General features: G+C 45.8%; 1 protein-coding gene across 1 annotated transcript in view; it reads left to right on the top strand.

Moving 5' to 3' along the window:
* The first annotated feature begins 1,076 nt into the window (after positions 1–1,076).
* Positions 1,077–13,158, top strand: part of VWA2 (von Willebrand factor A domain containing 2) — a 44,119-nt gene continuing 32,037 nt past the window's right edge. Inside the window, 4 exon segments of the mRNA XM_061189664.1 lie at positions 1,077–1,128; positions 6,033–6,107; positions 7,434–7,482; positions 7,484–7,565. Of these exon segments, the coding sequence (XP_061045647.1) occupies positions 1,077–1,128; positions 6,033–6,107; positions 7,434–7,482; positions 7,484–7,565 (258 nt within the window).

Genomic DNA, 13,158 nt, shown 5'->3' with positions numbered 1-13,158 from the left:
CTTTTAAGTTTAATTAGATCCCATTTGTTTATTTTTGTTTTTATTTTCATTACTTTAGGAGGTGGATCCAAAAAGATCTTGCTGTGATTTATGTTTAATGCAGAAAAACTATAGGGTGATATCTTGAATGTATTGCATTCCAAAGGACAAAAAATAGAATTTCTAGAACCTATTGTTAAGATATTTTTAGATTTTTTTTCCCTGCTGAATTATGCTGGGGGGGGAAGTCTAAATTTCATCTACATGATCCCTTTCAGTTCTTACGCTACATGTATACTTACCAAAATATAAGTCTGTCTGAATTGTGCATCATATCTTTGTGATTGAAATGATAATATTGCATTTCCAGGCCTCACAGCTAAAATTAGAAGTAAACCTCAGATATGTGCCCTTATGGAATCAAAGTTATGGTCTATGGTTTCTCAAGAAAAGCTCTCACTTCCCATCCTTAATATCTCCCTCAAAAATCGATAAGTAATCAGGCCCCATGGAACTGAATTTTACCCATACTATAAGCATTAGGCAACAACAAAACTTTACAAAAACACTTTTGTTTCTTCCTCAGCCATGTTACTGTTTTTAAGTAATTTAGAAAGTGTAGGCTGGGAGAGCTTACTTGGTTTCAGAAAATGAAGACTTTGAAATCAAATCTTCAATCTATCAGAATCTAACTCCTTGTGAAGAAATGGAGCTGCTAAGAGGGAGGGGCTTTCCCCAGGGTCACGTGGCTGGTCAGGGCCGAGGCTGAGCAGGGCCCCTGGTCTCTTAACTGTGGACACAGCGCACCTTGCCAGAGTCTGTGAAGGAGCTGGGGGCTTTGGAGCTAGGTGTCTGGGGAAGATGTTAGGCTGTCCCTTAAAATCAGAGTCACTGGAGTAGTCTTCCCTGGCTTTTTGGGATTTGAGTCTTCTCCAGGCTACTCTAGTTGTCATGGCAAGGAGCAGCCTCTAGGGTCATATCTGTGCCCTGGGAAAGGCTGAGCCACTGTGGTCTTGTTTGGAGGTGTGACTTGAGGAGCTCACAGAGCTGATTGCTGATGTTTTATTTTCTTGTCCTGGCCCTATAGTTATATCAACATGCCCTCTTTCCTGTTGCTGGAAGCCATCTGCATTTTCCTGTTTGCCGAAGGTGAGTCTTCTTGGTTGTGGGGCGAGGGTTAAGGTGTTGAGGGGTTTGGTTTGCCTCACATCCTGTTGATTTTTAACTTCTGAAGTTCTCGAGTGCATTTGTGTTTCTCCACTCCACGGCCACCTGCCTACTCGAAGCCCCATCATCTGGTGCTTGGACCACTGCAGTAGCCTCTTGACTGGTCTCCTTGGGTTCACCTGGTTCCCGTCCATCCTGTTTTTCACACATCAGCCATTTCAAAATGCAAATCTAATCATGTCTGGACCTCTCTCCACTCCCATCCCCTACCTGAAACTTTTAAGTGATGTCCTATTGCTCTTAAGAGGCCCTGCCTGGGACTTCCCTGTTGGTCCAGTGGTTAAGACTTCAACTTCCAATGCAGGGGGTGAGGGTTTGATCCCTGATTGGGGAGCTAAGATCCCACATGCCCTGGGGACAAAAAAAAAAAACCTTAAAAAAAAAAAAAAAAAAAAAAGGAATCAATATTGTAACAAATTCAATAAAGACTTCAAAAAATGGTCCACATCGAAAAAAGAAATTAAAAAAAAAAAAAGAGGCCCTGCCTGATCTGATCCTGTGCCACCTGGTGTTGCCTCTGGAGCTCCCTCTGTCCACCCTTTGTGTTGCAGCCCACACTCCTTCCAGGCCTGCCCAGCACCCTTGCTCCCTTCCACGCTAGGGGTTCTCAATTATGTTGGCCTCTCTGCCTGGATCATCGCCTCACCCCAACACTGCTATTCTGGTAAACTCCTATTCATCTTCCAGCACCCAGCACAGTTCCTCCTGGACCCCCAGATCAGGTCAGATCCCCCTATTAAAACCTCCTGTAGTGTTGAATTCCTCTGCTGTGTAGCACTTAATACAGATATGAGTTTATTTCTGTGTGAATTTTTAAAAAATAATGTCCATCTTTTCCACTGGACATAAGCTCCATGAGAAAGAGACTCTGCCTATTCTTCATTCACTACTTACTGTGTGATCTTGGCTCCTAGCACTGAGCTTGGCACATAGTTGGTGCTCAAGAAGCAGATTAATGAATGAATAATGGAGCAAATCAATTTTCTGTTTACTTCCCACTTTGGCCCTCCCCAGTTCTAGCCCCTTTGAAATATGAGATGGTAGAAAGGAATAGTGTGTTTTGTGGATTGTCGTCCAACAAGTAAGAACCAGTGGGCTAGGTGGCTGTCTGAGGCTAGCCCAGGGTCCTCTTGCGGTCTCTGAGGCTCTCTTCCAGTTCTTCCCTGGTCTGTGTTTCTGTGAGTAGGGGTACACTCTCTGCTCGTTGGCTGCTGTCACCACCTGCCTGTTCTCCGGAGCCTCAGGGAGATAAGAGAAGCTGGAAGAAGGGTGTGCTTGCCCAGCCCGCCTATCCCCTCTCTTGAAGCCATGTGGGTGCTGAATGTAACACAGTAGCTTCATGGCCAAGGAACTGGGGAGAAATGAGATGTGTTTGGGGACAGGGCCCGAATGCGGTCCCTGGGGGTCCAGGCACAGTAAGGGTTCTGTTCTAGCTCATCGTGGAACTTTACCCTCTGTAGCCTGTCCAGTTTACAGAGCACTTGATCTGACCACCCCTAGGTTGTACAGATGAGGCAGGGGAGGCCCAGAGAGGTTCTGTGATTTGCCTGGGGCTGCACAGCTATCAGTAGCAGGGCTGGGATGAAAACCCGCCACCCACTCTACCCCCTCCCCATCCAGCTTCTTAGCACCACCCATTGCCCCCGCCCTCCCCAGGTAGGTGGTCCCCAGAGGTGTGGGCTGACTTGGTTGGGAGAGGAAGCAGCAGTCCCACGTTCATCAGCTCCCTGTTCCAAGGGGGACTTCTGCAGAGTCCTGAGGTAGTTTCCCAGGGGCGCAGTGGGGACATCACCCCGGTACCTGCTCCCCCGAAGGAGGCCTCACCTGAAGCCTGGCACCCGCCAGGACAGCTGGGCACATGGTGCAGAGTTACATTAGCTGAGTCACATCTGTAGTGAGCGGTCTCTGGTCACGGAGCGCCTCCTCCCTCCCATCCGGGGCGATGGCTGCTCTGTCTCCAGCTGGAGAATTTGCTGGTAAGACATTTAAAAAGGAACAGGACCTTAGGGATTCCTTAGCTCCTGGACCCTTTGCCAGTAATTCATGGGCTCATTCAGGAAAGCTTAGTGCCTACTGGCTTTGACTACAGGATCAAAGGATGTGAGCATTTTTATAGTTCTTAATTCATTTGGCCAAACTGTGTGCAGAGAGCTGGGCTGGGCCCTGTGGAGGACAGGTGGAGGTGTTCCTGCCCTCGGAGAACTTCCGGGGGTGCAGGGCTCATGGGAGCTGCACCGCATCACGGGATGGGCTGCAGCAGGAACCCCCCCAAGTTGACAAGATCTTGATGATGTCGAGTGCACTGACGCAGAAAGCCTCCATTTTCTGGAGGACCAGTTTGCTGAATTACTGAGTGATTTTTGTGATCTTTTGTTTTTGGAGTTTGGAGGATAAGTGTTGCCTCTGCTTCTGTCCCAGCGTCTGCCGTGTGTTTTATGGAAGTGGAGGATTTTTTTTTCTTTAATTCAGTCTACTGTCTGTATTGTAGCTTATGTCTTGTTTCTGCCTCTGGTGGCAAAATGGCAGTGGCGGACTTTCTTGGGCTTCATGACATATACTTACTTGTCTGACAGCTTTTGACCGTGGAGCTAATGGCTGGTTCAGCATTTTGGCCTAGAACCATCTTCTTCTCTAGTAGAGATTAAGGGGAGCGCATATCAGGTGAGCAGGAACTCAAAGATATGGTCGGGGGAGAAGTAGACACTGGTTAGTTTGTTTTTCAGGGACTAGTGAATGTAGAGGAGCCACAGAAGGTGGAGCTGGGACCAGCCAACGGGGTAGTTGCTTAATGCAGTGGTCCCCAACCTTTTTGGCACCAGAGACTGGTTTTGTGGAAGACAACTGTCCCACGGACCGGCATGGAGGGGATGGTTTCGGGGTGATTCAAGAGCATTACATTTATTATGCACTTTATTTCTATTATTATTACATTGTAATATATAATGAAATAATTATACAACTCACCATAATGCTGACAGGAGGCAGAGCTCAGGTGGTAATGCGAGCAATGGGGAGCGGCTCTAAATACAGATGAAGCTTCGCTCACTTGCCTGCCTGCCGCTCACCTCCCGCTGTGCAGTCCGGTTCCTAACCGGTCATGGACCAGTACTGGTCCATGACCTGGGGGTTGGGGACCCCTGGCCTAATGAATTCCAGGGGTTGCTGCCAACGAGAAGCATGCCCCCCAGAACCTGACATCAGGGGCAAATCCCCCTGAGCCCAACTTCCCTGTGTTGTGTGATTCCTACCCTACCCCCACTCCTGCCTGGCTCCCTCTCCTTTACCTCTTTCCTCAGCAGTCCCCCCCACCCCATCCCACATTCCTTCATCTGCCCCGTTCCTGGCCTGTCCGGCTCCTGGGCTTTGCCCACCCTCACTTTGTGCCCACTGTGCTTACCCAGCGGACATGGACGTTTATAAGCATCTACATGTCTGCTTCTTCTGACAGTGACCATGCACAGTTGGCTTTTCAAATAATCCCTCCAAGTGGCACCTCACTGTCTTCAGAACTTTCATCGTGGTTGGCTTGCTGTTGAGCACCTGGCATGTCACCTGCCCTCAAGGTTTATTTTGAAAATTGTTGTTGGCTGCTCATATGCCATTATTACAATTTTACTGGGTATCACATAGAAGAAAAAATATGTATCCACAAACTTTCTACCCCAAAACTTTTTAGCCCTTGTTCATATTAATTGCATTGAATGAATGTATCAGTGTTTACTGAGAGTTCTCTTTGGATATTTGTTATCACCATCATTCCTCTGAAACAAATAACATTGAAGGGAGTGTCTTGGTGCACATTTTCCCTTCTCTAAAGTTGTTTTTCCTTTGGATCAATTCCCAGGTGCGATACTATGGAGCCTAAGCACTTTGATGACTCTTAATTCATTTGGCTAAATTGTTTTCCAAAAGGGTTGTACCAATTTACAGTGTCACCACTGGAAAAGCTTTTCCTGATTTAATCTTTCCCCAGTTACATTTAAATTTAAAACTTGATCATCTAAATTTCACATTTAAAAGGGTATCCCGGGCTTCCCTGGTGGCGCAGTGGTTGAGAATCTGCCTGCCAATGCAGGGGACACGGGTTCGAGCCCTGGTCTGGGAAGATCCCACATGCCGCGGAGCAACTAAGCCCGTGAGCCACAACTACTGAGCCTGCGCATCTGGAGCCTGTGCTCTGCAACAAGAGAGGCCGCGATAGTGAGAGGCCCGCGCACCGCGATGAAGAGTGGCCCCCACTTGCCACAACTAGAGAAAGCCCTCGCACAGAAACGAAGACCCAACACAGCCAAAAATAAATAAATAAATAAATTAAAAAAAAAAAAAAAAAGAAACGGTCTCAAATAGTTTAAAAAAAAAAAAAGGGTATCCCATTGTTTGAGTTAAAGTGTTTTGTCACCTGTTTGAAAATTTTCCTTGTGCTTTTCTATGAATTCTCTTTCTTCTATGAATTGTCTGTTCACGTCCAAGGTTAATGTTTATGGCAAGATGCTACACCACAGAGGGGCACTCAGTTATCATGCCTACCCAGGGACGAAACTCATCAGAATCACAGGCTCTCTATATCCCCCCGTATATATTTTTAATTTTTCTCTTCAAAATACCCAAATTTAAATGCAAAAATACCTGATAGAAGTGGGGCACTTGGTCGGGGGGTGAATTATTTATGTTATCCATCTGGTAATTTTTAAGATACAATATCATTAAACTCTTTCACATTCCTGTTTTCTCTCTTGTGACCCATTTGTTCTGGTCATATAACGTGGAGACTAAGCCTCCTCCCCTCTCTGCCTTGTAATGACTGCTTCTGGTGTTTTCTCTCCTAGTGCCCCCATCCCTCCCTCTTCATGAAGTCCACGTGAGCAAGGAGACCATTGGGAAGATTTCAGTCGCCAGCAAAAGTAAGCCCACGTTTTACTCAACCTTCTAAACACCTACTTCAGCCTCTGTGTGATGGACTCAAGAGAAGCCATGTTACTCCAGACACTTTCTGCCCCACTTCTGTCTTCTTTCATGCTGTGGACAGAGTCATTTTCCCCAAACAGGGGCCTGACCAAGTTCCTCTCCTGGGTAAAAACCCTAGGAAGATCCCTGTTGCCGAATTTCTTGGCCCATGCTTCAAGGTCTTCTGTTGTGTGACCACCGTCTACGCAACCAGCCTCGTCTGCTGCCATATTCCTTCTCTTCCTCCCTGCTCGTCATCCCCTCCACATGCTCGAGCCACACCCGCCCACTCCTAGGGACCCTGCAGTCCCTTCCCTCCCTCTCTGGTGAAATCCCCCTTGCATGCTGCTACCAGGTGGCGCCTTCTCACTGGTGCTTCTCTGACTTCTGCTCTCTTGCATCTTCCTGGTGAGGTGATAGGGTGTGGACTCTGGAGCCACACCTGTGGACAGCCTCAGTTTGATTCCTGGCTCCACCACTTTCTGGTACTTTGGCCTTAGGAAATTCCTGAATTGCCCTGTGCCCTGCTCTCCTTATCTCTCCAATGGGAATGCAGATTGTAGATCTGTTTAGGGGTGGGGGTAGGGGGCTAGAGAGCTGATAGCTAAAGAGTACAGGGTTTCCTTTTGAGGAGATGGAAAATGTTCTAAAATTGATTGTGATGGTGATAAATATATCTGTGAATATACTAAAAACCATTGAAGTGTATACTTTAAATGGGTGACTGGTATGGTATGTGAATATTATCTCAATATAACTGTTGAAAAATAAAGAAATAGTATATCTCAAGGTGGTTATGAGAATTAAATAAATTAGTACATATAAAGTGTTTAAAGCAGCACCTGGCATATAGGAAAGATGCAGTCAGTGCTGGCTATCATTACGTAGACTCTTGGGTAATGCAGCCTTATGAACCAGGGTGCCTGGCTGTGTCCCAGACAAGATTGTGACCCCCTGAGGGCAGGAGCCAAGGCTCTTGGGTATCCCTCACTGGCCCAGTAGCCCCTCCTCTCATACGGCTCAGTTAGTGTTGTTGAATTAGACTCTTCCATTATTTTACAGACTTTCATGAGTCGTGCTCATGGTAGGTGGGTGCTCCCTGCTGCAGAGGAGGGCTGCCTCTGGCCCAGAATTTCTCCAGTGTTATTTCCCCCACTGGGCTTAGAGGAGCTTGACCCACCACAAGGTTGTTTCTGCCTCCACTCTGCTTTGGGAGTAAGATCTTCTGGGGACCAGACTGTAGGGAAGCTGATTGTCACCCATTCTGGCCCCCTCTCCCCTAGTGATGTGGTGCTCGGCTACGGCAGACGTCCTGTTTCTGATCGACGGCTCACAGCATTGGGAAAGGGAGCTTTGAAAGGTCCAAGCACTTTGCCATCATGGTCTGTGATGCTCTGGACATCAACCCCAGGAGGGTGAGTGCAAGTCTCGTTGTCTTTGTATGAGGGCGTCTTTGGCTGCAAGTGACAGAAATTCTATCTTAAGCAGAAGAGGGCATTTACTGGCTTGTGGAACCAGGAAGACTAAGGGGGTGAATCCTGGTTCTAGGCACGATGGGATCCAAGGACTCAATCCCTCTCTTTTTCTTCTCCTCTCCATTTTGCTTCCCTCGGTTGGCTTCCTTTCCAGGCAGGTTTTCCTTACATAGCAAAGTTGCCCTACATTGTCCCTCAAGGTAGTCACCCCAGGAAAAAGAAAGTAGACTTCTTACCCGGTAGAGCTGGCAGAAGTCCCAGGGAGGGCTCTGACTGGACAGGCATAGGTCACATGACAGTCCCTTGACCAGTCACAGAAGTCAAAGGGAAGAGCTTGTCTGGCCAAACCTGAGGCATGTGCTTATCCTCATTCTTGCCGTGGGGATGAACACTTGGATTTCCCACTAGAAAGAGAGGTTGTGTTTACAGAACAGTGGGAAAGGGAAAGCATGCTGGCAGACAAAAACTATAACTGCCTCTGAAGACTGGAGTCGTAATATGAAACACAGCTCCTACCCTCTCTGTTCACTTGAAAGGAACAGCTCCTGCCTAATCAATCCAGCCAGTATCTTCATTTCTTGTTCTTCCTGGTTTCAAATAGCAAGTCTTAAATGTCAGCAGTGCACTAGCTGTGGCTCTTGTTGCTAAAGGCGCATTTTGGAACAACTCAACAGAAAAACGGGCAATGAACACAGATAGTTCCCAGAAAATGAAACATAGATGGCCCTTTGACATAGGAAAAGATGCCCAACCTCACTCAATGTAATAGCAAATCTCTGACTGATATACCATTTTTCACTTAACTAGATTAGCAAAAATCCAAAGTTTGGTGTCATGCTCCATTGGCAAGTCTGTAGGAAACCAGTGTTCTCATGCACTGCTGGTGGGAATGTGCAACCTCTCTATAGAGGAATCTGTAATAACAGTGTCTATCAAAATTACAAAGGCTGGGACCCTTTGACTCAGTAATTTATTCTACAGATACTCCCAGAGGTGCAAAATAATGCACATACGAAGTTATTCATTGCAGTGTTGTTTGTAATTGTAAAAGATTTCAGGCAACCCAAAGGCCTGCTCACAGGGGACAGGTAAATCTATTATGGTGTCTTCATATAATGAAACACAGGGCAGCCTCAGAAAGTGAATGAGGAAAATCACTGATGTGGAAAGACACCAAAACAAATTGAGTGTAAAAATAAGGTACAAATGGTATGTATAATGTGTTACCTTTTATGAAAAATGGAGATGAAAAGAGTCTATATTTGTATTCGTCTGTATGTGCATGAAGAAACTCTGGAGGGATTTGTAAGAGGCTAAGAGCAGTGCTTTCCCATTGAGGGAGAGGGTGGGAACTGAGCATATGGGGCACAAGTCCAGGGGGAGGCCCATCGGTATAAACTTTATTCTTTATGGATTTTGAACCACGTGAACTGACTCAAAAATCAAGTAAATTTAAGGAGGACATTTTGGTCTGGAAAGCTATAATTACTTGAATTAGGGGCTAGTCACATACAGGTCAAGGAAGGAAGTGGTTTTCCAAGATGACATTCCTGAGTTAATCCTAGAAAAACCTCTAGGATTTAGGAGCAAAATAATGGCTTTTAACGAGGGCCAGATTTTCTCCAGAATGACATGTCATTTGCGGAGAGTGAGCACATTACCCTGGACCTCAGACCGTCTTGCATGGTTATAGCTGACATCATTCCATCGAGGCATGAACAGCCTGGAAGTTCCAACCGTGAAGTCAACCCATCACAGACCCTCAGAGGGTCAGGGCCAAGGGCAGCTGAATCTCTACCCTCCTACACACAGGGCCCTGATTTTAAAAGGAAGTGATTCTCTATGAAGTTTCACTAATTTTTTTCATGGAGGAAGAGCCATAAAGATCAAACAGTGTTGACCTTGGCATGGATATAGTATGTCCTGAAATGGGTGGCCTGGAGACCCCAGTGGATGGCAAGTTGGAAGGGAAGAGTTGTACGGATTATTAGAGAATGTTTCACAACTGAAGAAACAGGCTCAGAGAGGCTAAGTGACTGCCTAGGGTCACACAGCAATCTTAGAAGAGAGCTAAGCTTGGAAGAACTGGTGCTCTTGACTCTCAGCCCAGGACTTCACATTCTGCTGTCACAATCACATAGCACATGGACAGCAGGCAACATGGTGGTGTGTGTATGTGTATCTGTGTATGTGGAAGTGGTGGGTGCTGATGGAATTCAGCATCCTCAGAGAGAGGGTAAGAAAACTATGACAGAAAAACTTGATGGGTGGTGCTGTTGGGAGCAACTGTCTCAACACACACGTCCCCAGATTTCAGGGAATTTAATCTCAATGTTGCCAAACCACGTCTAGAATGTGGCATTTTTAGGTTAGATATTGGCAAACCAGACAGTGCCCACAACAAGGAGATGGAACAGTGAGAGGCCTGGACATTTCCATGTGAGGGAACCTGATTATCATTTTCATGGGAAAGAGGGTGCCTAGCGGCTCTCTTTTATTAAGAGGACATAGTCTGGGTGTTGAGGGAGCTGTATTTGGCTTGTCCTGAGAAAACTTTCTCACAGCAAGACCTGTTGAGCAAAGGAGTTGGGTGTCTATTTCACGAGCAAACGAGAACCTCCACCTCCAAGCTGCTCAGACCTGATGGAATTGCTAGCGAAGGGTTTTTGCATTAGGGTGATTTCAGATGCTTCAGTCTGACTTGTGGCTTCAGGTTTTATGCGTTTGCTGCTGCATTTTGGTGTCGTCGTCTTATCTCCATGTACAAGGGATTTGATTTGCACCTAATTTTACTTTCCGGGAAGAAATTTTTAAGCAGCTATAAGTTAAAGCTTTTTATGGGGGCTCTGTTTTGAGGTGGATTTAAGGTGTTTAAAAAGTCTTCCTCTCAACCCTTAAGCTGAGAAGTTCACTTCCTGGCTCTAATATAATGATTGCAGCAGAGTGATTACAGTGTGGTGAGAAATCTGGGCGGGCTTGCTTCTGAGCATACAGTAAACTGAAGATAAAAGGTAACTATTTTGCTCCCAAACCACCAATTAAATTAAATGCCTTGGAAACAGCTTGAGTCAGTAGTCATCTTGTTTTGTTTTGAAGTTGGCTCCTTCCTGTTTAAGTAAATACACCCAGCTGTTGGTCTCAAGGGAGTTTTTAAACTAATTCATTCATTCACATGGTTCAAAAAAAAAAGACATTCAACGAAAAATATCCCTCCCAGTCACACATTTTCTGTTTGCCCAGCCCCCCAACCCTGCTGTCTTGAGCATCCTTACAGAATCGCTTCATGCAAATGTAAGCAATATGAGTATATATTCTGATTTTTGCCCTTTTAACACAAAGGGTAGCATGCTATACACACAGTTTTATCCCTTGCCTTTTTCTCTTCACATTATCTTGGAAGTCTTTCCATATCTAGGTAGATAGGTAATATAGGTCTTAATATAGGCATACACACTATATCATTTTTTATAGCTGATTAATGTTCCATTGTAAGGATTTACCAAGGTTTAGTTAACCAGCCCCTATTGATGGACTTCCACTATTACAAATATATTGTGAGCTTGTAAATATGTCATTTCACACATGTAGAAGTATATAGCTGTAGGATAAATTCCTGATAGTCCCATGCATTAGTAATTTTCAATAAATATTGACAAATTGCTCTCTATGGATGCCATAACATTTATGTTCTTACAGCAGTGTTTGGGAATACTGGTTTCCCCCTGCAAACATTGTATCTGGCTTTTTGCCACATCTCAGTGCAACACAAGCATCTTTTCTTATTAAAGAACCATTTTGTATTTCCTGTTCTGTGATCTCTGTTCATACCCTTGGCCCATTTTTCTGTTGGATTGTTGGTCTTTACACATATCAATTCCTAGACACTCTTTATATATTGGGGAAACTAACCCTTTGTCTCTGACCTGAGTTGCAAATAACTTTTCATTTTGTCTTCATTTTTAGGTTGTGTTATGATATGTTTTGCCCTGTAGAAGTTTTCTTCATGTAATCAGATTTATCAGTTTTCCTTTACGACTTCTGGATTGCAAGTCTTTTCTACTTGGAAGTCACAAAGGAATTCTCCCAAGTTTTCTAGAACTTTTATGGTTACATTTTTGACATTTAAATCTTGAATTTGCGATTTATCCTTTATTCTTTTGCAGATGGCTCTCCAGTTGTCCCAGTATCACTTACCGACTGTACCATCTTTTCCCAATGGTTTGAGATGCTCCCTTTATCACATGCTAAATTCAAGGGAGATATTAAACGGGTCGCTTTTCAGAAACTCCTTCCTGAGGTTCTCTACTACTCTGCTTTCCGGTGTCCCTCTCCCTCACATGCCCACCCAAGACTTAAATTTCTTCCTACTTAAGATTCCCAACAGCTCCTCCTCAGAATTTCCTGTGGGAGGAAAGTCTAATGGGCTGTGCTCCCTGGGAGCAGGTGCAGCCGGCCTGGTGTGGCCAAGTGCTTTGATCGGCTCCCAAGCGCCAGGCCTGTTAAGGGTCAGCAGTGAAGGAACTCACAGAGCAAGAGAACATCAGCGTCATTGTTTAAATATGAATCACTTGGCCCATTTGCAATCTTGGCCAGAATCGGGGTTAATTGTGAGAATAGTAACTGAGAATGTAGTTTCTCCAGGAGTTTAGAGAGCCAATGACTAGATGCAGGGGTTAGGCCCTCAAGAGGAAGCTTAAATGTTTAAACCCTTCTCTGCTTGACACACACTAATCTTAAGGATCCAGGGAATGACTTTACTCAGTTTCCCTTCTCCGGTTTTGCAAGGCATTGGATTTTCTTCTATGGCCTTCTGAATGAGGATGCAAAATCAGGAATCGCCAGGGGCTCTCACAACCTCCGCTACAGAGGAACTTCAGCTCCAATAGTGCTCGTCTCCGGTTAGGGAGCTGCTTGCCCCCCAGTCTGACTCTGGCCTGGAGATCTGGCCTTTCCCTAGCTTGGCAGGAGGAGGCCTGGAAGAGCGGGCCCCCCAACCAAGGATGGATATGTGGTGGCTGCAGACAGCTTCTGTGACACCCCTGGTTGGGGGTTTAGCTGAAGTCCTGTGCTGGCTGCTGAGAAGGTGATCGGCATAACAGGCTTAGTGAAGATCACAGGCACCAAGTCCAAAGGCCGCGCTCCTTTCTTACTAGCCCTGGGCCAGACCTGTATCCTCTTTATTTTAGTTTTTCCAGCAGTAATGTGGGCAGGAATAGCACCTCTGTGGATTACATGTAATAAAGAGTTGAGAAGGCTTAAAACAGTGCTTACACCTGGGAGGCAGTAAGTGTGAGCAGAGACCCTAAAGCTCACAGCTCCGCCCAGAGAGCTGTCGGAATGGGGGTCGAATTGGTGGTGGTCAGTGTGGAGGCACGGGCAGATTTGACCGTCTCCTTCCAGATTGTCCTCTCAGTCTTTGGAACCTTCTTTTAAGGAGATGAGAGAAATACCAGCGCTGGTATTTGTGAGTGGGCAGGAGGCAGGGTCGTTAACCTTTCTCGTCCCTTCTTTCCTCTTAGGGATGTTTGTGACT

This window comes from Eubalaena glacialis, chromosome 1, assembly GCF_028564815.1.
Source record: "Eubalaena glacialis isolate mEubGla1 chromosome 1, mEubGla1.1.hap2.+ XY, whole genome shotgun sequence".
NCBI classification, from domain to species: Eukaryota; Metazoa; Chordata; class Mammalia; order Artiodactyla; family Balaenidae; genus Eubalaena; species Eubalaena glacialis.
This window is presented reverse-complemented; position numbering and strand designations above follow the sequence as displayed.